Source organism: Eptesicus fuscus, chromosome 9 (assembly GCF_027574615.1).
Source record: "Eptesicus fuscus isolate TK198812 chromosome 9, DD_ASM_mEF_20220401, whole genome shotgun sequence".
NCBI lineage: Eukaryota > Metazoa > Chordata > Mammalia > Chiroptera > Vespertilionidae > Eptesicus > Eptesicus fuscus.
Window position 1 is genome coordinate 66789611 of NC_072481.1, and position 22735 is coordinate 66812345.

Genomic DNA, 22735 nt, shown 5'->3' on the forward strand with positions numbered 1-22735 from the left:
GCCAGGAATGCAACCTAATGTTATGACGTAAAAGACAAAGGGGGAATGCAAAACCCAGAAAACTTACTCTGTGATTTCAGGGAAAGATGGGATTATATATGAAGGAGGTACAATCCTATTAGGTTGAAAGTAGTGAAAGGGCAGAGCAGGACAGCACAAAATGTACTGTACCCTCCATCCTGTGTAACTATGTATCAGACTCCTTTTTCTTAGAAAACCGCGAGAATGTAACAATTGCATGAACCTGCCAATAGGAATGTAGAGAAGTAGATTCAGTCCAAATTAGGCAATCTCTGTAACCCACGTCACTTCCCTAAGCCCACCCAAATGTCCAACCCTTTATAATTCATCACTCCCCCGGAGTTCGCTCTCTGGCCCCACTGCTGCGTCAGGAGGAGGCTGGGAGCCAAACCCGGGTTTGAATAAAGACTCTTTGCTTTTGCATCGGAGAAAAGGCTCCCTAGTGGTTGATTATTGGGGACCCTGAACTCTGGGCATAACATTTGGGGGCTCGTCCGGGATTCCCCAATACCCACGAGGGACCCGATCCGAAGAGTCTGACTGCTGACTGACCGCGGTAAGTGTCTGTATTGTCTGTTCTGCGCGAGCTCGCTTCTGAAGCCAAATCTGAATTGCCCAAAAACGGTCTAAGTGGACGCACAGGTGGACCTTGGGTTGGAGGGTCAGAGGACGCTCTGATTCTCCGTCTGGAGGGGCGTAAAAACCCCCGTCTGGAGGGGAGTGGCTTCCCCTCAAAACTCAGGGACGAAGCGGGTCGCTCCCGCTAGTTGGCACAGGGCCATCGTCCAGCTTTTCAGTGTCTTTGTCTGTTTGGTTTTTGTGTCTTTCTGTGGACTTCTGTGGACTTACTGGACGGACATTATGGGATAGACTCAGTCCACTCCAAGTGAGTGGAAAGGGGAGCTTAATTCCTCCCCCCCCCCCCAAGGCCATAGAGCTTCCTCAGGCAAATTAATCAGGTGACTGTTTAAACTCTGGTAAATATCTAGTAGGAGTCAAAAACTCAGACTGTTTAGTATATAAATATAAATGTGAAAATATTTGTTATCTCTTTCTGCTGTTTAATTTATTTAAAGATAGGGCGGACCTGCTATGGCGGAATATAAAGGTCTTTAGCAGCTGCTGAGACACCTTTTCTTAAGAGTCCTTTGTTCTTGTCAGAGAGGGAATAAGCCCACTTAGATGATAAAAATTCCTCTGTTTGTATAAATGAAGGTTTCAGTTTGCTCTGATTTGTGAATTTACTGTATTAAATTAAATTTTAAAGTTCTAAGGTTGATTTAAAAGTATCCATTTATAACATTTCAAAGAACAAAAGAACTTTTATTTACAGCTTCCTTATCTCTTTTGGTGCTGGGAGACTCCCCTTACAGCTTCACAGGGCGGAGAGATGTACAGGCCCTGCCCCGGCCTGTGACATCATAGTCCAACGTGGAACTAAGGCTGAAGTTACTATTAACTCTTTATAGACCCCGTTAACCGTTTGTTTAACTTACTGTTTTCAGTTATTAGGATCCTCAGAGAGGACATAACCTGGACTTTCCCTTCCTCTCTCATCCTGATTCTAATAGCATCTGTAACTGGATTAAAAATCTTTTCTTTCAGGAGGCCATCCAGGCTTTCAGCTCACAAGAAATCTTCTCCTGCGAGAGGAGAGAGGGACCCTCCAGAAGGGGCTGGAGGCTCTCCCTCTCAACAGGTGTTTGTTTTGTGTTTTGTCATGTTGGTATCAGGACTGTTTGTTTTGTCTTTTTGTCTTATATTTTCTGTCATAATTGGGCCCTATATGTATATATTATTTATTGAGTTTTGATTTGTCAAGGTTTTGTCAGTTTGTTATCAGTTTGTTAAAATCCTCTTAGAGGACATTGAGTGGTTCTTCCCTTCCAGTTTAACCTTTGACTGTGTGATTGAATTACGGAGCTTTTATCAAGGTTTTGCCTCTCCTGAAACAACGCTCCATGTGTAACCTGTCCCTCCCCGAGCCGGACTGCAGGATGATTTTTCCTTCAACACACTGGTCCCGCCCACTGGCCTATGGCAGAAGCCAGAAAAAGCGACGATAAGAAAGGGAGGCCCCATCAGGGGACTTAGAGGCAGTGTTTCTGTTATCTGCTTAGATCCCAAGAATGTAAGAATACTTATTTACTGAAATGATATAAGGACAGATGTTTGTTTGATATTTTGTTGTCTGCCTGGTTATAATTATTTGTTCGTATATAGAAGAAAAAACAACACATTTAATTTGTTGAAGGCTGAGTGCTCTGACAGGTAGCAACCCCCCCGAGTGGCCACTGGGATTCTTTTTTCCCAGGGGTGTTTTCTCTCTGTCAGAGGGGGAATCGGCCTGCCTAACAACATTTCTGTCTATATTTATTAATGTAAAGATATAAAGTTATAACAATTGTAGTCCAAAGAGATTTAAAGCAGAGACCACATTCTAAAATTAACTATAAGAAGAAAGCTGGAGCTGGCAAAGTCACCAAGTCTGCCCAGCAAGCTCAAAACCTAAATGAATCTTATTTCTGACACCTGCCACCACCCAGTCTTAATCAGTGGTGGAGGAACAGTATCAGAACTGTTTGTCTCAATTGGTCATTAAGTTTGATGTGATTAATGTACATTGTAAAACCTTTCAAAGAAAAGGAAAATATTTTGTAGGCCACTTGGTCCTTGTGTGTGTGTAGCAACTCTTAAGTTATAATTTTAAAATCAGTAATTTTTAATAGAAACACACTCAAGCAGAGTGGCTTTTCAGAAAGGTCAGGGAGTCTGATTACAGTGTAGGGGTCACCGGTTCCCCCACGCCACTTTCGTTAGTAGGAGGCAAGCGCTTTTCCCAGTGGGAACAGAGAGTGGACTGCCAGATGAAAACGCCTCGGTGGGACCCGCGCTGCGCTCCCTGCCTCTGCCCACCCAGTGTCTATCCCCTCCAGGGGTTGTTTTAAGTGGCTAGAGGCAGCAACGAGGAGGGAAATTCCCTTGTGACCCCCTCCGCCCCAATAAGACCCAAGAACCCTCGGCGACTCCTTGGACACTTTTCACCGTGTTCTATAGGGGGCTTAAAGGCGGCAGCTAGAAATTCCCCTTTCCAGGCTTATCAGAATCTGAGATTATTATCTATAGGAAAAATATGACAGTTTGAAATTCAAGCGGCTGAGCCTGCTCCCTTCTCCCTCTGCCTTTTCTAAATATTTTAAAATAATAAAAGATTTGAGGCATGGTTATGCATTTTTGAAAGACATAGAAGAAGGTTTAAAGACTAATTTAAAATTATAAAATTTATAAAAGTTTATATATATAGTAAGAAAAAAAGAACAGAGAAATATTAGAAAGAAGAAAAAGCCAGCAGCAAATAGGAAGGAATTAGTATACCTATTGTAAGAAGCAGAGGCACAGGAAGAGAAAATGTCCTGGCAGGTTAGCTAGAGAAGCAGAAAGGGGAGACTCAGACTCCAAGGGTCTTTAACTTAGAGGAAAAGGACTGACAGGACCGGGGTTCCTTTCCATTAAGCCTCCAGGGTAACCTTACAAGTGGGGGGGCAAACCTGTTAGTTTCCTGGTGGACACTGGAACAGCCTATTCAGTCTTGACAGAGCCGGTAGGACTCATAACCTCTAAGAAGACAGCAGTCCAGGAAGCCACCGGACAAATTGCCTGTTTTCCTTAGACATAAAAAAGGACTATGGACCTCAGAAAGAACACGGTAACTCATTCATTTCTGGTCATACCAGAATGCCTGTACCCCCTGTGTAAACGTGACCTCCTACAGAAACTATTTGGACTGCCATCATATCCTTTGAGCGGGACGGAGCGGGAATTCTTAGGGGCAGTTGGATACTACAACCTGTGGATACCGGGGCTCATAGAGATTGCTAAACCTCTAGACTCAAGTACTGGGGGAACGCAGCCACTGAACTAGACCGAAGTAGAACAATGGGCCTTTGAGGAGCTAAAGAAGGCTCTCATCTCAGCACCTGCCCTAGCCTTACCAGACGTCAGGAAGCCCTTCCACCTCTACGTGAGTGAGGTAAGGGGCATTGCCAAAGGGGTTCTCACTCAGACTCTAGGTCCCTGGAAGAGACCTGCTGCCTATCTGCCTAAGAGGCTAGACCCCGTGGCAGCAGCAGGGTGGCCAGCGTGCCTCTGGGCAGTGGCCACCACAGCATTGCTGGTGAAGGAGGCAGATAAGCAGACTCTGGGCCAGGAACTAGCCCTGACAACACCCCATGGTGTGGAGGCCCTCCTTCGAGGTGCTCCAGAGAGATGGATGTCAAACACCAGGATCACCCATTGCCAAGCTCTTCTCCTGGACCAGCCCTGCATCTGGTTCCATAAGACACTGGCCATCAACCCTGCCAGCCTGCTTCCAGATGATAACCCAGAGGAACCCATTCATGACTGCACGGAGGTAACAGACGCAGTACAAACGGCTCGCCCAGACCTGACAGATGCCCCGCTATCATCACCAGACAAGGTACTGTTCACAGTTGGGAGCAGTTATGTTCAGGATGGCATCCGATATGCAGGGGCAGCAGTAGTCACCCTGGACCACACCATTTGGGCGCAGTCCCTGAATAGGGGAACCAAGGCACAAAAAGGCGAGCTTTTGGCCTTAATCCAGGCCCTCCGATGGGAACACAGTGCCATCCACCAGAAAAAAGGGTTACCAACTGCAGTGAAAAAGGACATTAAAAATAAGAAGAAATTTTAGCCACATTAAAGGTCATCTGGCTCCCAAGGGCAGTTGCAATAGTGCACTGCAAAGGACATCAGAAAGGGAAGACAATTGAAGCCAGAGGAAATAGAGCCGCAGACCAAACTGCCAAGGAAGCCGCCCAAAAACCAGTGGGACTTTACAAGTTTTAGTAACCCTGCCGTACCTGGACCTATGCAGACCCCCTCCTACACCAAACAAGAGGAGGAATTGGCAGAACAGAAGCAAGCCATTAAAGGACCGGATGGTTGGTGTACCCTACCAGATGACAGACTGTTGGTCCCAGAGGCTATAGGTCGGACGTTAGTTACCCAGTTACACCAGGCTACCCACTTGGCGTCACCAAGACTTCTGAACTTCTGCAAGGCAGGTACTCTTAGATAAAATAATTAAAAGCATAGTCACTAGAAGTACAGTTTATGCACAGATAAATACTAAGCAAGGTAAGAAGGTCCCCCTAGAAATTCAGGCCCCAGGGAAATTCCCCAGGAGAGCATTAGGAGGTAGATTTCACAGAAATTAAGCCACCAGCATCAGAGTACAAGTACCTGCTAGCTCTCATAGATACCTTCTCGGGTTGGGTTAAAGCATACCCCACTAGGACAGAAACTACCTCTATAGTTGCTAGATTATACCTAGATTCGGGCTGCCAGTAGTCATAGGATCAGATAACAGCCCCGCCTTTGTAGCCAAGATATCTCAAAATATAGCTCAAGCCTTAGGACAGGCATGCGCGAGACTCAAAAAAAAGAATTTAACTAAATTTACCTTAGAAACCGGTGAAAACTGGACCAACCTCCTGCCCTTCACCCTCTTATGGGCCAGGTGTACCCCCTACCGGTAGGGGTTTCCCCCTTTTAGAGATCATATATGATAGACCTCCCCCTGCCGCTTCCTTTCCAGGGTCAGGAAGAAACTGAAAGCTGGAATTCATAACCATTCCCTTACTCAAGTCCTTACAGGCTCTGCAGTATACCCAGAGAGCCACCCATAAGCTTGTTCGTGATGCTCTGCCAGTGCCCACTGCGGACCCTGTACATCCCTTCCAGCCCAAGAACTCGGTATGGGTAAAAAAGGTCACTGCCCAAGGACTCACCCCAACCTGGGAGGGATGCTACACTGTTATCCTGAGCACGCCCACGGCTGTTGAAGTAGATGGCGTCCAGACCTGGCTACACCACTCCCAGCTCCTGCACCAGGAAACGGCCTGGATCCTGGCAACCAGCGGCCTCACCCGTGAGATCCCTAGCCTGGGCTCCACGCAGGCCAGGAGGAATCTCGACACCTGCAGGAGAGGAACTGGAATTCGCTGTGGACAGTACTGTTGGGGACTGTAGTACTAAAGGCCTTGGCCAGAAGTAAGAGACAAAGTAGAAATGCAAACCGTCTCATGATTGAGCCGGGTGTCCCAAGACAAGGGGGGAATGAAAGGGCAGAGCAGGACAGCACAAAATGTACTGTACCCTCCATCCTGTGTAACTATGTATCAGACTCCTTTTTCTTAGAAAACCGCGAGAATGTAACAATTGCATGAACCTGCCAATAGGAATGTAGAGAAGTAGATTCAGTCCAAATTAGGCAATCTCTGTAACCCACGTCACTTCCCTAAGCCCACCCAAATGTCCAACCCTTTATAATTCATCACTCCCCCGGAGTTCGCTCTCTGGCCCCACTGCTGCGTCAGGAGGAGGCTGGGAGCCAAACCCGGGTTTGAATAAAGACTCTTTGCTTTTGCATCGGAGAAAAGGCTCCCTAGTGGTTGATTATTGGGGACCCTGAACTCTGGGCATAACAGTAGCTGGGCTTTAAAGAATGTGCAGAATGTGGAACTGTGCAAAGAAAGAGACCATGTAGATGGAAGGATCTAGAGAAGCCAATCAGAATAGTCAGAAAGCGTGTTCATACAAAGGTATAGCATGTTATTTTATTTGATTGAAGTATTGGCTATGTATGTGGTAGGAATAGATGATGAGGCTGAACATAACATTCATGGTAAATCATGAATGATGTTTCAATAGAATTGGATACTTCTAAAAACACTAGAGTTCCAAGGACAGTAAATACTTGGGCTTCTATAAGATGACAATTAGTTATGCTTTGGCTCCTTTACAAATGCAACTAGCTAAAAAGAAGAAGGTTTATGTAAACTATAATCTGTTAGCAATCAGTATATCATCTTGGGTTTACACTGAGGTGACTACTAGTACTTTAAACTTGAATTATGCTAATAAGTCAGTCAGAGAAATACAAGTACCACATGATTTTATTCCTATGTGAAATCTAATGAACAAAATGAACTAACAATCAAAATAGAAACAGAATGCTTGGTCGGTGTTGCTTAGTGGTTGAGCATTGACATAGGAACCAAGCGTCAAGAACTGGTTTGATTCCCAGTCAGGACACATGCCCGGGTTGTGAGCTCAATCCCCCAGTAGGGTTCATGCAGGAGGCAGCCAGTCTATGAGGTTTCTCTCTCATCCATGTTTCTTTCTCTCTATCCCTCTCTCTCTCTCTCTCTCTCTCTCTCTCTCTCTCTCTCTCTCTAAAAACCAATAAAAAACACATAAAAATAGAGACAGACACGTAGATAGACTGCAGGCTGACAGGTGTGTGTGTGTGGGGGGGGGCAGTCAGACATCCCTTGAGGGGTCCCAGATTGGAGAGGGTGCAGGCTGGGCTGAGGGACACCCCCCTCCGTGTGTGTGTATTGTGCAAAAAAGAAAAAAAAAGAGAAATAACTCATGGACAGGGCAACAGTGTTGTGAGTGCCAGTGGAGTGGGGTGAAGAAGTTGGAAGAGGGTATAGGGAGAATAAATGGTGATGGACAGACACTTGACTTGGAAGTGGTAAACTCACAATATAGTATACAGATAATGTGCTGTAGAATTGTGCACCTGAAACCTGTATAATTTTGATTATACAGTGTCACCCCAATAAATTCAATTAAAAATTAATATTAAAATTCATAATTTAATTCCTCCCCCTATTCTTTTTGCAGTAATGGAAGCCAAAGACCACTGTGCTACTACCATTTGAGACTCTGGCTAATACAAATAAGGACACAAGATTGACTGCAAATAACACAGCAAAGACAAAATACATTAAAATATCCCATTTATGTATATTTTTGGTGGGTCTAGCTCATGAATTTATAGAAGTCAGGGAGGAATTCATCTCTAAAGCCCAGACACTTGGACTAAAACCTTAATGTGTCTGGGGTAGCTGAAGTATTTTTGAATATTATTTAAATACTAGAGGCCCAGTGCACGAAATTCATACACGGAGTGGGGTGTCCCTCAGCCCAGCCTGTACCCTCTCCAATCTGGGACATCCCTCTCACAATCCAGGACTGTGGGCTCCCAACTGCTCGCCTGCCTGCCTTCCTGATTGCCCCTAACCGCTTCTGCCTGCCAGCCTGATCACCCCCTAACAACTCCACTGCCAGCCTGATTGATGCCTAACTGCTCCCCTGCCAACCTGTTTGCCCCCAACTTCCCTCCTCTGCTGGCCTGGTCACCCCTAACTGCCCTCCCCTGCAGGGTTGATTGCCTCCAACTGCCCTCCCTTGCAGGCCTGGTCCCTCTCAACTGCCCTCCCTTGCAGGCCTGGTGCCTCCCAACTGCCCTCCCCTGTTGGCCATCTTGTGGTGGTCATCTTGTGTCCACATGGGGGCAGGATCTTTGACCACATGGGGGCAACCATATTGTGTGTTGGAGTGATGGTCAATCTGCATATTACTCTTTTTTTTTCTTTTTTTTAAATTTCTTTATGGATTAAGGTGTCACATATTTGTCCTCATCCCCCCATTCCCATCCCACCCCCCTCCCCATGCATGCCCCAACCCCCCGTTGAACTTAACCGTTGGATAGGCTCATATGCATGCACACAAGTCCTTTGGTTGAACTCTCCCCCTCCCCCCACCCTCCCCTATCCTCCCTTTGAGGCCCGATAGTCCGATCGATGCCTCCTTGTTTCTGGTTCTGTTCTTGTTTCTCAGTCTATGTTGTTCATCATTTCCCCTAGATGAGCGAGATCATATGTCACTAGATATATACTTATAAGAACTGAATGTGAGACGAGCAATAATAGTTATGCTGACAGGCAAATGAATCAGTCTGTAGTGAGTTTCTTTCTGGACCAACAGCTCTTTTGAGACCCAATTTCAATGTCCAGCAGTTCCTTATGTGTATATGTCAGCACTGACCCCTCAGCTCTGGATGGTGGACAAATGGTGGTAATGGAGGTCCGACTCCCTCTGGTTTGGTCTCGGCCGGACCCAGGGGCACGGTTTCACCCGGACTAAGGGGCACGTGGCCTCACCCGGGCCTGGGACCCAGCCTCACCCTGATGGATCCAGGGGCACACGGCTTCACCCGTACCCAGGGACGCTTCACCCGTACCCAGGGACGCTTGGCTTCTCTCAGACGCAGGGGCACGTGGCCTCACCCGGGCCTAGGTGCCCAAGGCCTCACCCGGATTCAGGGACACATGGTCTCACCCGGACCCAGTGACGCTTGGCCTCTCCCATACCCAGGGGCACGTAGCCTCACCCGGGCCTAGGTGCACGAGGCCTCACCCGGATCCAGGGACACATGGTCTCACCTGGACTCAGGGATGCTTGGCCTCTCCCAGACCCAGGGGCACGTGGCCTCATCCGGGCCTAGGTGCACGAGGCCTCACCCGGATCCAGGTACACATGGTCTCGCCCGGACCCAGGGGTGTGTGGCCTCTCCCAGACCCAGGGGCACGTGACCTCTCCCAGACCCAGGGGCACGTGGCCTCACCCGGGCCTAGGTGCGCGAGGCCTCAACTGGATCTAGGGACACCTGGCCTCACTCGGACCCAGGGGCGCGCGGCCTCCCCCAGACCCAGGGGCGCTTGGCCTCACCCGGGCACGGGACCCAGCGTCATCCGGGTCCAGGGGCACCTGGCCTCACCCGGACCCAGAATCCGGCCTCACCTGGACCCAGGGGCACGTGGCCTCACCCAGACCCAGGGACGTGAGGCCTCACCTATACCCAGAGGCGTGTGACCACACCCGAGCCCAGAGGCGCGCAACCCCGCCCACACCCGGGTCCCAGCGGGGCCCCGTCCTCCCCATCCCAATTTCTGCCAGTCAACCCCCCCTCAGCAATTCCCCTGGCCATCCTTCCAGAGCTCCAGGACGGCTGCTGCAGAACTCGTCGGGCAGCGGCTCGGCGAAGCTCCGGTGCGCCCGGTGCATGGCGGCGGGCCGGTCCAGCGTCGCTGTGTCGGCCCTTGGGTCTGCAGCGGTGGCCGGTCGCTGAGCATGTGCACCTGGCCGCTTCCGGGGCGTTGAGATTCTTGAAGGACTCGGAGGTCAGCAAGCGTGGAGTCTCCCACCCCATGTCTCATAGGGGCCCGTCTGTCTGTGCTCGGCAGCCAGTGGAGCCATCCCCTCAGCCGGAGACTGCCGGGGTAACTGCGCTGAGCACGTTCCAGGCCGCCGTTGTGTCGCCTGAGCTGTAGTTCTTAAAGTGTGGTCTTTGGGTCACCGGCATCAGCATCATCCCGCATACCCCTCTTTTATTCTAGTTGTAGAGCATCCACTCAGCCAGCCCTATGGTGGTCTTGGATGGTGTCTGCTCTGCTCTCCTGTTGTAGTCTCAAAGTTGCTGTGGTAGGCAACAATCAGGCTTCCGCCCTATGCCTCCATCTTGGTCCTCCTTTGTATAGTTAAGTCTTTATTGTTGTTGGTGTCACTGGGAGGGCTCCCTTTGTCTATAAAGGAAGAGTTGCTGTGCAGGAGACACGTTTATGGGCCGGGTCTTGGTGCAGCAAGGCTTTGGCGCTCACTGAATGTGTCCCTTATGCGCGTGGTTGAAATCTGGTGTCATCTCCCACAGACCACTAGATGCCCTCGTTTCTGGGTCCCCAATGGGGTGTAGATCAGCCACTGCCTTAGGCACTCAGCAAGGATTACAGCAAAAACTGTAGTTTCCTCCTCCTGTCTGAGTGGCCCTGAAGCAGTCCGACTAGAACAGCAGTTCATCTGGTCCGCTGCCAGAGGGCAGGCCACCCACATGCATAAGCCGTTGCTTGGAGCACAGGTGCGCCTGCAAGACTTGCGGGGCGGGTCTTCAAAACGTGCGGGGCGGGTCCCAGGGCTGGGCGGGTCCCAGGGCGGGGCGGGGTCTCAGGGCGCCAACAGGCCATGGTGCAGCGAGCCACAATGGCTGCGAGTCTGCTCCTTCTGCCTTCCACGTTTCTAAGCCCCCTCGTTCTGCACTCCAGCGCAGCAAACACTGATTGCTGGGCGCACCTCTGCAAGAGTCCCGCCTCTCCCCGCAGGCATCTGGGTCTCCCGCGGGTCCCCAGAAGCTGGATTTCAGGGTGATGGAGAGCTAATCTCCCCTAGGTTTGGAACAAAAGCCCCTTTCCCCTGCCACCAGCCAGACCCACGCGCCTCCGCACCTCATCCCCTCCGATTTCGCTGGTTTCCTCTTCCCTCTTAGCTGTAAATCTACCATTCAGCCATCTCTCCTGTAGTTCTGGATGGCAGAGGCTCTGTCCTCCATTCGTGCCCCTGAAATTGCTGTGCGCGGCGCAGTTCGAAGTTCCTTTGTTTAACTTAGCCGCCTTCTTGATTCTCCTCTGTCAAAATGGCTAGAGGACTTGAATGTAAGATGAGAACTCCTAAGAATCCTCCAAATCGGTGTTGGCGTCCTCCGGGGCCCCGAGAATCTCACTGCGCAGCTCGGCCAGGTCGGTGGCGCGGATGAGCCCCTCCTGCAGAAAGATGGTCTCTTCTTTCACTGAGAGCCGCTGCGCCGAGTCCGCGGCCGCCGCCACAGCAGCTGCCGCGGCGCCCACGAGCCCATGGCCCCGGCTGCAGTGCTGACTGAGAGGAGCAGCCGCCCGGTCTGGGGAGACTCGAGCAGCAGTTGCCACCCTCACCAGTCCATATTTCAGTTGTATTTCCGAAACTGCCATGCGAGGCAACAGATCAGCCTTTCACCTCCGCCGCCATCTTTTTTTCATGCATATTACTCTTTTATTAGATAGGATAGAGGCCTGGTGCAGTAGTGGGGGCCAGCTGGTTTGCCTTGAAGGGTGTCTCAGATCAGGATGGGGGTTCCCATGGGGCATGGGGCGGCCTGAGAAAGAGGCCTATGGTGGTTTGCAGGCCAGCCACATGCCCTGGCGACCCATGTGGAGGCCCTGGTATCTGGAATTTATTTATCTTCTACAATTGAAACTTTGTAGCCTGGAGCAGAGCCAAGCCTCCTGCTCGCTCCGAGGCCGGCAGCCATTTCTGTTGGGGTTAATTCACCTTCTATAATTGAAACTTTGTAGCCTGGAGTGGAGGCCTGGGCCAGCCAGGGCAGGTGGAAAGCTTGGCTTCCTCTGTTGCTGGGGGCAACCCTGGCCTGCTCTCTCCAGCTATGTGGCTGCCGCCATTTCTGTTTGGATTTGTTTACCTTCTATAATTAAAACTTTGTAGCTTGAGTGGAGGCTTAGGCCTGCAAGGGCATGCGGAAAGCTTGGCTTCCTCTGTTGCCTGGGAAACCTTGCTCTCTGTGGCTGTAGCTATCTTGGTTGGGTTTATTTGCATATCTGCTCGTGATTGGCTGGTGGGTGTGGCTTGTGGGCGTGGCTCGTGGGTGTAGCGGAGTTAGGTTCAATTTGCATATTACTCTTTTTATTAGGTAGGACTAGAGGCCCAATGCATGAAGATTCGTGCAAGAATAGGCCTTCTTTCCCCTGGCTTCTGGTACCCACTTCCCTCTGGTACCCAGGACCCGGGCTGCTTCACTCCAGATGCTCCTTCCACCCACCAGGACCCGGGCTACTTTGCTCTTGCCACTGCCAGGCACCCAGGACCCAGGTTGCTTTGCTCCAGCTGCTGCCAGCTATCTGGGACCGAGGCTGCTTTGCTCTGGCTGCTGCCACCACTCACCGGGGGTGTGCTCTGAGCCGCACCTCAGACGCTCGGAGCAAGCCCCCACCCCTGGTGTGTGTCCTATGGGGCTGGGGCAGCATGCAGTCCCCTCCAGCCCATCTGCACACGCAGTTCCTCCTGAGCAATTGTGATGCAGCCTCCTCCTGAGCTGGTCGTGATGCCCGGCTAATTTGCATATTATATATATATATATATATATATATATATATATATATATATATACACACATACAGATGTTATTCTACTGAAATGACATTTTCATGTTTCCTGCTTTCAAGTCCATCAATCACACACACCCTAACTGGTAGAGTACATTGATCCCATAATTATAGCTTCCTCCTGGATATTTTTTGTATCCTGAAGGCTGGTTAAATATGTCACTCCTTGTATTTTTGGTACCTCGTACTGATAATACTGCATATTTCTTATCTCCCAATGAGGCTCTGGGTCTTTTCCTCAGTCATGCATATCTACAGTTGTTAACACAAAACCCTAGAATTTAGGTGCCCCAGAATTATTTGTTATGTTGTACCTTTTAACCAACTATAAAAATCAGAACATCTATACCTAATAAGGAAAGTATTGAGTTTCCAAGAAAGTAAATTCAAGAAAACAAAATTTAACCTCATTATTCTTAATTGGATCTGTAGTTTACAGAAATATTTCATAAAAGATTAATTGAGGTGGCAAATTAAAATATATATGAATTATCAAGAACAAATAAGACTCTTTGCCTTACCTTTTCCACATCGCCTAGACCCTCAGTGTCCAGAAGGACCAGAGTGTGGTCTGGCTTTGAGGGGTGGGGTATACACCACATCCAGATGCCCTTGGTTTCAGACCGCACTGTGGAGCCCAGACAGAATCCTGCAAAGTTAGAGGAGAAAGTGTATAAAATAACAGCAGATAGTCCAGGCTGCCCATAGGTTACATCGGTTAAAGTTATCAGAATGTGAGTGCCAGGCTGGGAGGAAGGTTGCTTTCATTTCAGCAAGGACAGCCTATCCAACCTTTATACTTGTTAAGGAACACTTCTCAGTAAACACTCTGTGCTCCCTATTCACTTCAAACTATCAATGGTTCAAGCTATGTCACATTTCAGAATTACTATAACCTCTATTGACGTTTACAGTCTTTTCTGACACTGAAGAGGTCCCTTGTTCTTCAGGTTCTGGTGGAGTTCTACCAGTGGGAGGCGCCAGCATGAGACTAGAGGTCAGGAATGTGTTCCTCTCACTTCCCCATGGTGAGCTTTGGTGTCCCAGTGCCTCTGTTCCTCTCAGTGGGTCACAGCCCTTTCATTTAGCTCCACCAAAAGTGCTGGTCTTTGCCACATTCTGGTTTCACTTTCTGCTTGTTTGTTCATGCTATAGGAGTGACTATAGTTACTTGGCCATTGCAATAGCCACCTTCTGAGTCCTTCCTCATCTCCAATTAGTTCTCTGTGGCCTGCTTATGCCATTGTATTAGTCCCTCTATTAAACACTCACTAGTTACCCTCTGAGAGGTTCTTGTGTTTCCTGCCAGGACCTAGATTGATAATTAGCTTTGTTGAATTTTCCTTCCCTTTTATTCCTGTATTTTTCTTATTTCTTTTCTTCTTTTCAAGGAAATGATGAGTCTTGTTTTGTTTTCCTCCCTGCCTCAGGTGGGGATATAAAGGAAGTGAAGGCAGAAAATACCTGTGAAAGGTGCTAGCTCCTCTTTCAAAAGGCTTAAACCAACAGGTGGAGAGCATGAGATTGGTATATCCAAGAACCTGTGTGTGACATATCGTGTTCAACAGTTCAACATTTTTAACATCTGCCATAGGCTAATATTTCCTTCAATGAGGACTAGAAACAGACGTGATGGAATGTGTAAGGGCAGTTGCTTCAGCTTGGCTCAGGCCATTCTATGTCCACATCCAGTGAGTTCTCCATAGAGAGGGTATAAAGCCTGAGATGGTCTGCATTCTCCTACATTGGGGTAGTATTTGACTGTTTGCTTAGTAATACAGTTTTAATCTGAACTCCCAGTTCTCCCAATGAGAAAAGGTAGGTATAATTGAAGATCATCACTCTCGGTTATGAGAGGTAAAAACTCATAAAGAAAGTTATCAACAAGGGGAGAGAGTAGTGACCTAGTCTTGTTCCTGGACCTTAACTGGGCACAAATCTTTTTTTTTTTTCTGTTCTATAAGTGGGTGGTAGAGTCACAATTTAGATGTTGTTGTTTTTCCATTTACAGTTTACTTTCAACATTATATTATACTAGGGACCCGTTGCAGGAATATTCCTGCAAGACTTCCGGCGGGCTTTCCTCCTGTCACCGCCACCTCTCCTGCCTCCCCATCTCTCCCGTTTCGGCGGCAGGGCAGGCGGGATGCCCCGCCCTGCACACCCAACCTGCTGCATGCCCCTGCCATCCCTGCGCACCCCAAAACTCCGTGCCCGTTTCGGCCTCCGTGGCCATGTGCTGCCGCTGCCGCTGTGCGCCCCGCCCCGCATGCACCGCCAGCGCTTTCCCTCCAGCAGTCGCCTTGCTTTCCACTTTCCCTCCCTCTTCCTTCTATGCTGTCTTCAGTCTTCACTCCTCCCTCCCTCCGTGTATGCAAATTAACCACCATCTTTGTTGGGTTTATTTGCATGCTCGCTCTGATTGCCTTTGGGCATAGCGAAGGTATGGTCAATTAGCATTTTTCTCTTTTATTAGTGTATATTAGATTCAATTGTGCAGCATGGTGTTCCCATGGATATTACAAGGAGCCATTTGGCATTATACATAATTATTACAATATTATTGACTATGCCTCGGTGTGTTAAAATATTTTGAGGGTTGGGACCTCCTCAGCAATGAAACAGCACCTTGTTATTACCTGATGTTATCCTGAGTAGAATTAAAAGGATGGTGTTGAAACTCCTTAACTGACCTCTCTCCCTTAGGGTTCTCAAAACTTTAATAATCAAAAAAGATGTATTAATTATTTTAAGAGAGACAAAAAAAAAGTGTTCTCCCCTGATGACTGGTTTAGAATTTCTCTACAGGAAAGACTGAGACAAAATGTTTTGTTAGAAACAAATAGGGAAAATAAAAGAGAAACAAATGGGAAAGACTGTAAAGCAAAAAGGAGAGAGGGAGAAAAAAAGGAAAGGGAGAGGATTGAGACAAAAAGAAAGAGACACAGTGAGAGATATTTCTAGGAATCGTTGGAGTTCAGTGTATTGAGGTTTAACCCATAATGGTGCTGAGCTTATGAGACACAGAGGAAGACATTTGAAAATTAAAATGGTGTGTGGCCCTAGCTGGTTTGACTTAGTGGATAGAGAATCCACCTGGGGACTGAAGAGTCCTGGGTTTGATTCCAGTCAAGGGCAATGCCTGCATTGTGGGCTCGATCCCTAGTAGGTGGCATGCAGGACGCAGCCAATCAATGAATCTCTCTCATCATTGATGTTTCTATGTCTCTCCCCTCTCTCACTTCCTCTCTGAAATCAATAAAAATATATATAAAAAATGGTGTGGGGTCTTCATAGAGAGAAATGAAGTACAGAAATGAGTTATAGGCAGATTACTCTAAAAATCAGTATGAATCAAAAGGGGCAATCTAATAGGAAAGAAAAATTACTTCAAGAAATAGGAACTGCAAAGAGTAAATTAATATGTGAAAAGATGCTCAAACTTTTTTATAATAAGAAAAATATTATGCACCTATATAAGTCACCAGATCATCAAATTTTAAACGTCTTTTACCAAATTTTTATAAGATTTTGGAGAATTCTCAATTACTACTTATAAACATATACATTGCGTATAAAGTTTGAAAAGTAGTTTGAAAGTATCTAGAAAGGCTGACAACATTTATACTCCATGACTGAGCAATTTAATTTCTGGGTCTGTCACACAAGGTAAGTTTGTGTATTTGTGCACCAGAATATACAATTGAGGAGGTTCACATCAGCATCATCCATAAAAGTAAAAAACTAGAAACAAAACCAATGTTCATAAACAAAAAATGGATAAATAATGGTTATCTTCTCACAATAGCATACTATAAAATAGTGAAAATAAATAAAATACATATAACAAACTTGATAAAACTTAAATTTTTTGTTGAGCAAAAGAAGCAAGATTCTAAAGAATACCTGAACGGACTTCTCTTTATATATATTTAAGCTATTCTTACAAATGCATACACAGCTTGTAAAATCACTTTTACCAAGTAAGAGTGAAAGCATGCACCATGAAAATAAAAACATTGGTGAGCTCTCGTGAGGTGTCAGAGGGTACTTCTAGGGCTTTTGTGTGCTGGTAATATTTTATTTCTTCATATGGACAGTGATTACACAGAGCATCACTTTATGTTTATTAACTTTGTATATATGTATGTTTTGTGCACTCTTCTGTTTTATAGTTCACATATTGGAAAAGACTAGATACAGAAAAGAGTGTATAATTTGAAAGATGGCATATATAGAATATAGTGCTGTCTGTTCCTTCCATCCCTTTTTGAAAACAGGGCATGTTGAACAATATTTGTGTCCTGGTTGAAAAGGTCCTGAAGTTTAGGGCAAAAGTGATGAGAGATGAAGGGAATAATTGCTGGAGCTGAGCTCCTCAGCAGAAAGAGTGGATGGGATCAAGAACAATGGGTAGATCTTTGGATAGAGTGGGGAACCCCTGGTTACCGGCTCAAAGAGTGAGATTTTGTGGAACAATGGGGTTTCACATATTTATTTGGTGGTGGCTGTTAGAACCTTTTTTCAGTGGAAGAAGTTAGGCTTTTTTAAGATAACCCTGAAAGACATGTGATCAGCCTGTGTATTACTATCTCCATGCTAATGGCCCCCGCCCCAGAACAACACTCACCATGGTTCTGTCCTGCCAGGCGGTTCATCAGGTAGGATTTTCCTGTCCGATACAGACCTGCGATGGCCACCACCACCACAGGCTGAGAGATCTGGTCTAGAATCTCCAGTGCTGTTGGATTTACCATCAGCTGATTATTCTGATTTTCCACCAGACAGATGGGGTCCTTCATGGTGTATTCAGAGGCCATGGTGAGCTGTAACCCAGAGGAACAACTCAGTACAACAAAAGATCCAGAAGTCATATCTAATGGTTACACAAGTCACATGCTTGTCAGCTCTCTACGAGTATGTGTACAACTTATAAGTCAGATTCCTACATTTTGTATGTTTCTAAATGTAAGTATTTAGCCAAGTATGTCAAGGCCTAGCACAGATTCTTTATGTACATTATCACATTGATCTTTAAATAAACCCTAATACAACCTTGCCAATATGATGCATAAAAAGAATAGAACAAGCAAAACAAAACACTGATGATGGAGCTTTGAGAACATTAACATATGGGGGTAAGTAGAGGCAGAATGGGACATGCAGGAGATGAGGAGTAACCAGAGAAAATACCCTGAGTTCCAGAGTGATTTGATTTCTTGTTAACTGCATATGCTTTCTGAGCACCTACCATGGGCACTCTTGTAAGTCCTCAGTATCAAGCGGTGAACAAAATGGATACCAATTCCTGCCTCGTGGAACTCTATTCTAAGGGGAGGAGACAGACAATACAGAAAGCAAATAAGCAGCATGCATTGTATTTGTGTAATAGGTGATGGAAAGTACTCAGCAGAAAACAAGTGGAAAGTGAGTTAGGGAGCATGGGGGCTGAATTTAAATAGAGGATGGTCAGAATAGGCCTCTCAGCAAAAGAAAAATAAATGTGCTCTGTGACCTTGAGGAGGACAAATGTAGTGAATTCTGGGAGCTGTAGCAGTTGGAGGAGGGGAGACTTTGAGAGGGAGAAGAAGACAAAGAATGAGACTCCCTCTCAAAATACAACGATGCAGACCTTTATAGGACCCAGGGACAGTTATGAATGAAGGAATTAATTTATTTAAACTTGAATAAGGGACATTTTTGTTTCTTGGCTGGCAGGGAAGAGAGGCTGTAGCCAGGGTGAATTTGGGTGTGCCCAGAGCTGCCAGAGTCCCACAGCTGGGAGAGATCCTGCTTTACTGTTTCATCACAGTGGGTGTTTCATACAATCAAGGGACAGGAAGTAGTCAAAGTGCTTTGACTGTCCCTTCACTTTCTCAAAGACAATCCTACACAACATTCATGTGTTTCATGCCCTCCTAGCTGTGTGCACTGGAAAGAGTAATTTCTCTGTGTCTCAGTTTGTTCTTCCATAAAATGGCTACACTAAAAATGACAATCTCTTGGTCATTATGATCTTTAGGAAGATGAAATATATGATCAATTGTATAATGCTCTTAAAATCATGTGGTGCATACTGAATCCTATGTTAGTATTGATTAAAAATTGAGTGTCTAAGAGGGCAGGGAGGTAAAGTTCTAAATGCAGGTGTGGATTTGGACTGAACAGTAGCATTTCTTTATCCAGAGCAGTCTTGGGATGTTGAAGCACAGATTCTGGAGAGGCTACTAGGCTTCAAATCACTTCCTGTCAATGAGACCTTGGAAAAGGAACTTACCTCTGTGAGCCTGCATTTTCTTAGTGTGATAGACAAAGCAAAAATTCCTTTCTGACTCATTCCTGTAGAGTCTGGTAACACACAGGGTCTCAAAAATTAATGATTAATGTAGTGTTAGGTATTGTGTTGAAATGTGTTTTTATGTTCAGTTAACTGCAAATTGCGAACAAATAATAAGGTGTCTAAAATCTTTTTCTCAGAAAATAACATAAAAATTTTAAACACACATTCTCTGTACCACTTCTCTTCTTTATCTAAAGGTGATTGGGAGCAGAATTGGGGAGTAAAACATTAATCTTCTAGCGCTGTGATATAAGCAGGAGGAATTACAGAGTTTATTTCTTGAACTGAATATTTAAAATTTTGGGTAGGAATAGATAAGTTAACACAATTTTTAAAAAATGTAAGTAAACTGAAATACCCAATCCAAAAGCGGGTAAGTTCAAATGAATAAGTAAAATGAAATAGTTGTCTTGTATGGAGTTAGTTGGTTTCCAAAGTTACTCCTCAGGAGAGTCAGTCATCTGAAGTGATGGTGAAAACTACTGAAGCCTAGACTTCTCAGCAAATGTGACAGGATATTCTGAGATGGTTCTTAAAAAGCCTGGTAAACAAACACTCTTAGATCTTATAGTTATTTCTAACATTTGGTGATTAATTGAATTATTCTGTATCACACAGCTTTGGAATATCTTTGGAATATTTCGTATTCTTAAATACAAAAATAATCAGAGGCAACCTTTCAGGATTTAAATTGTCTGTAAGTCAAGGACCACCATTTCTCTGTTTCTCCAGGCCTGGAGGTGGGGTTGAGATGGTGTTTGTGGTGCAGGGACAGTCTGAGGAGGAACAGGGAGATGGAGGGGGAGAGACTCCACTAGGAACCTTTGCAAGTGGATGGGGTTTACTCCATCCATCCCAGGAAGGGTTTAGCCCCTTTTGGCATTTGAGGGACTAAGCCCATAGAGGGCTGGGTGTGTAGCCCTGGAAGGGTTCCAGAGGGGCAGCTCACCCTGGAGACAAGGTGGATAAGTGTTGGTCGCTTCACAGAGAGGCCTCTGATCCAAACAGAGACTCTGAGCTGCTGGTAGCCAGGCCCAGTACTAGCCTCCTGCCGCCCCTCTGCTCTCCAGTGCCAAGCCTGGGCTTCCAGTGTGAGGTTTGTGTTTGGATGTGTGTTATTGTTAATGAAAATGGGCCTGGAAGAGCTAGTTCAGTGGGAACCTACATGTCTTGGGTGCTGCAGACAGGGGACAAGTTCTCAGCTGTCCTAGGTCTCCCCTCCCTCACTCCTCCTGCATCTGGCTCCACCCCCATACTGACTATTCTCACTGGAGGCTAAAAATAATGACGATATTTCAGCCAAGTAGTTAAGGGTCGGGTTGATTAGAACCCAAATCAAAATGGAAAGGACATTGCTTTTTTGCTGTTAGAGAAGTAAGTGAGGAATGAAATTCATGCTAAGCCAAGGAGTTCAGAGGCAGTTTCTAGAAAGCAGGGACAAAAGTTCTTGAGAGCACAGAGAGGTCAGATAAACAAAATGTTGACTTTAGTGATGCACCACAATAGGTCCTTTAAAGAGAAAATTTTAGTAAAATGGTGGGGCCAAATTCTACTTGTAAAGGGTAAGAAAGCCGTTGGCACTAAGAAATTGGATCTAGTGAACCTGGGCTATGTTTTATTTTATTTTTAAGAGTTTATTTTTAATTACAGTTGGCATTCAATATTGTATGAGTTTCAGCGTACTACATAGTGGTTAGACATTTCTATAAGTTAGGAAGTGAAATCCCCTATAGGTCTAGTACCCACCTGTCAGTTTGCATAATTATCACAATATAATTCCCTATATTCCATAGGCTGTACTTTACATCCCTGTGACAGTTTTATAACTGCCCATTTCAACTCTTTAATCCCTTCCCCATTTTCACCTAGCCACATCCTTCCTCCACCTGGCAACCAGAACCTGGGTTACTTCTAAACCAAGAAATCCACTCTGAAACAAAGCTCATATGTGTGACTAAAATGTATGGTCTTTCTGAAATAAAGTTCTTACCTGTATTTTCTCCTCAGTGTAGGTTGAAGTGGTTTCTGTTACTTCTATTTCTTTCACTGGATGGTTGGGCTTTTATTCACTTGTCTGATGTCATGTGACTTTCTGGAATTCCTAAAGACCCATTAATTAGAAGTGAAGGACTTAAAGTAATGTGAAACCTAAAGCATTGAATACAAAGCAGTGATTCAACAACCATAAAAGGAATTTCTGAAAGCTAAGCAAAGGGTAGGGTTCTTGGATTTCACTGAATTTCTTAACTAATTCAGTTTGACAAAAGCTCCATTGCTGGTTCCTGGTGGGTGTGGTCAACAAGATGTGGCTCCCTCTTCCCTCTTTCAAGCAGGGTGGGTATGTCACTGGGAGAGGCAGGCCACCAGTATTTCTCATTGCCTCCAACATTGAGTTGCAGAGACTAAATTCCTAGAGGCTGGGGCTGTCAACCTCCACCCATGCTTGCCTGGCCTGATCACCCTCTTCTGGGCCTCTTGCAGGAAGGAGTTCTGTTATGCCCAGAGTTCGGGATCCCCAATAATCAACCACCAGGGAGCCTTTTCTCAGATGCAAAAGCAAAGAGTCTTTATTCAAACCCCGGTTTGACTCCTGGCCTCTTTCTGGCATAGCAGTGAGACCAAAGAGAGAGTGAGCCCCGGGAAAATGATAGGTTATAAAGGGTTGGTCATTTGGGTGGGCGTAGGGAAGTGACGTGGGTTACAGAGATTGTCTAATTTGGACTGAGTCTACTTCTCTACATTCCTATTGGCAGGTTTATGCAACTGTTACATTCTCTCGGTTTTCTAAGAAAAAGGAGTCACATACATAGTTATAGGGGATGGAGGGTACAGTACATTTGTGCTGTCCTGCTCTGCCCTTTCAGTTTCCAAGCTGGGAGAGGCAAGTGGGGAAGACCAGAGGCTACCACCCCTGCCCAGGGAGGAGCAGTGGTTCAGAGATATTTGTCCAGAGAGAGAAGCAGTCCATAATCACATAGGTCTCTGAAGTTCTCCCCCAAAGAACTGACTTTATTTGAAACAGTGTGGGGACTTGAGGAAACTTAATTCTAGCAAATTGACTATACGAAAAACACAAAAGGAGGTTTTCAAGCAGGAAACAAGAGACCTCAGATGGTAATGGAAATTCACGTAGAAAAACAAAGAGTAGCAATAAGGGAATTGTGTAATTAGAAAATAAAGTATAAAAGACAGTATATTCCTCTCCTTTCTTCTCTTACCTGGTTTAGCCTTTTGCACTCGGATGTCGAGTGTGATTCGACACGGTTAGCATCGGTAGCAGGAATCGAGAAAAAAGCAAGCAAGTGCAAAGTGTTAAAAAGCAATTGTAAACAACAATATGTATATGCAGGGCCTATTTTATACTTAAAAGTAATATATTTATCAAAGCAGAATAAAGGAGGAAAGTGGTTACACCACCTATTGAAATAAAGATATAACTCATAGGAATACAGAGAAGCAGAAATTATAAGAAAGTTACTATAACAAACCCTATGCATTTATTTTTTCTTCTTCA

At 46.0% G+C, this 22735-nt stretch overlaps 2 protein-coding genes and 1 long non-coding RNA gene across 5 annotated transcripts in view; 1 reads left to right on the forward strand and 2 right to left on the reverse strand.

Annotated features, from left to right (window-relative positions):
• The window catches only part of LOC129150299 (guanylate-binding protein 4-like), a 32210-nt gene extending 10973 nt beyond the window's left edge, over positions 1-21237 (reverse strand). Inside the window, exons 1-3 of the mRNA XM_054721285.1 lie at positions 21212-21237; positions 17512-17707; positions 13403-13530 (exon numbers count right to left, since the gene is read on the reverse strand). Coding sequence (XP_054577260.1) covers positions 13403-13530; positions 17512-17701 — 318 coding nt within the window. The 5' untranslated portion in view covers positions 17702-17707; positions 21212-21237. The remainder of the gene's footprint in view (positions 1-13402; positions 13531-17511; positions 17708-21211) is intronic.
• LOC103304272 (guanylate-binding protein 4-like) overlaps positions 1-22735 on the reverse strand; it is a 113512-nt gene that overhangs the window by 12240 nt on the left and 78537 nt on the right. The window lies entirely within an intron of this gene.
• On the forward strand, positions 140-6511 carry LOC129150300 (uncharacterized). Of its 3 annotated transcripts, XR_008557051.1 has the most exons (4): positions 140-577; positions 1627-1720; positions 1912-2152; positions 5642-6511. It is a non-coding gene; the product is annotated as an uncharacterized LOC129150300 (long non-coding RNA). The 3 variants fall into 3 exon arrangements; XR_008557050.1 differs by lacking the exon at positions 140-577 and having other exon boundaries at positions 1307-1720; XR_008557052.1 differs by lacking the exon at positions 140-577 and having other exon boundaries at positions 1307-1720; positions 1956-2152.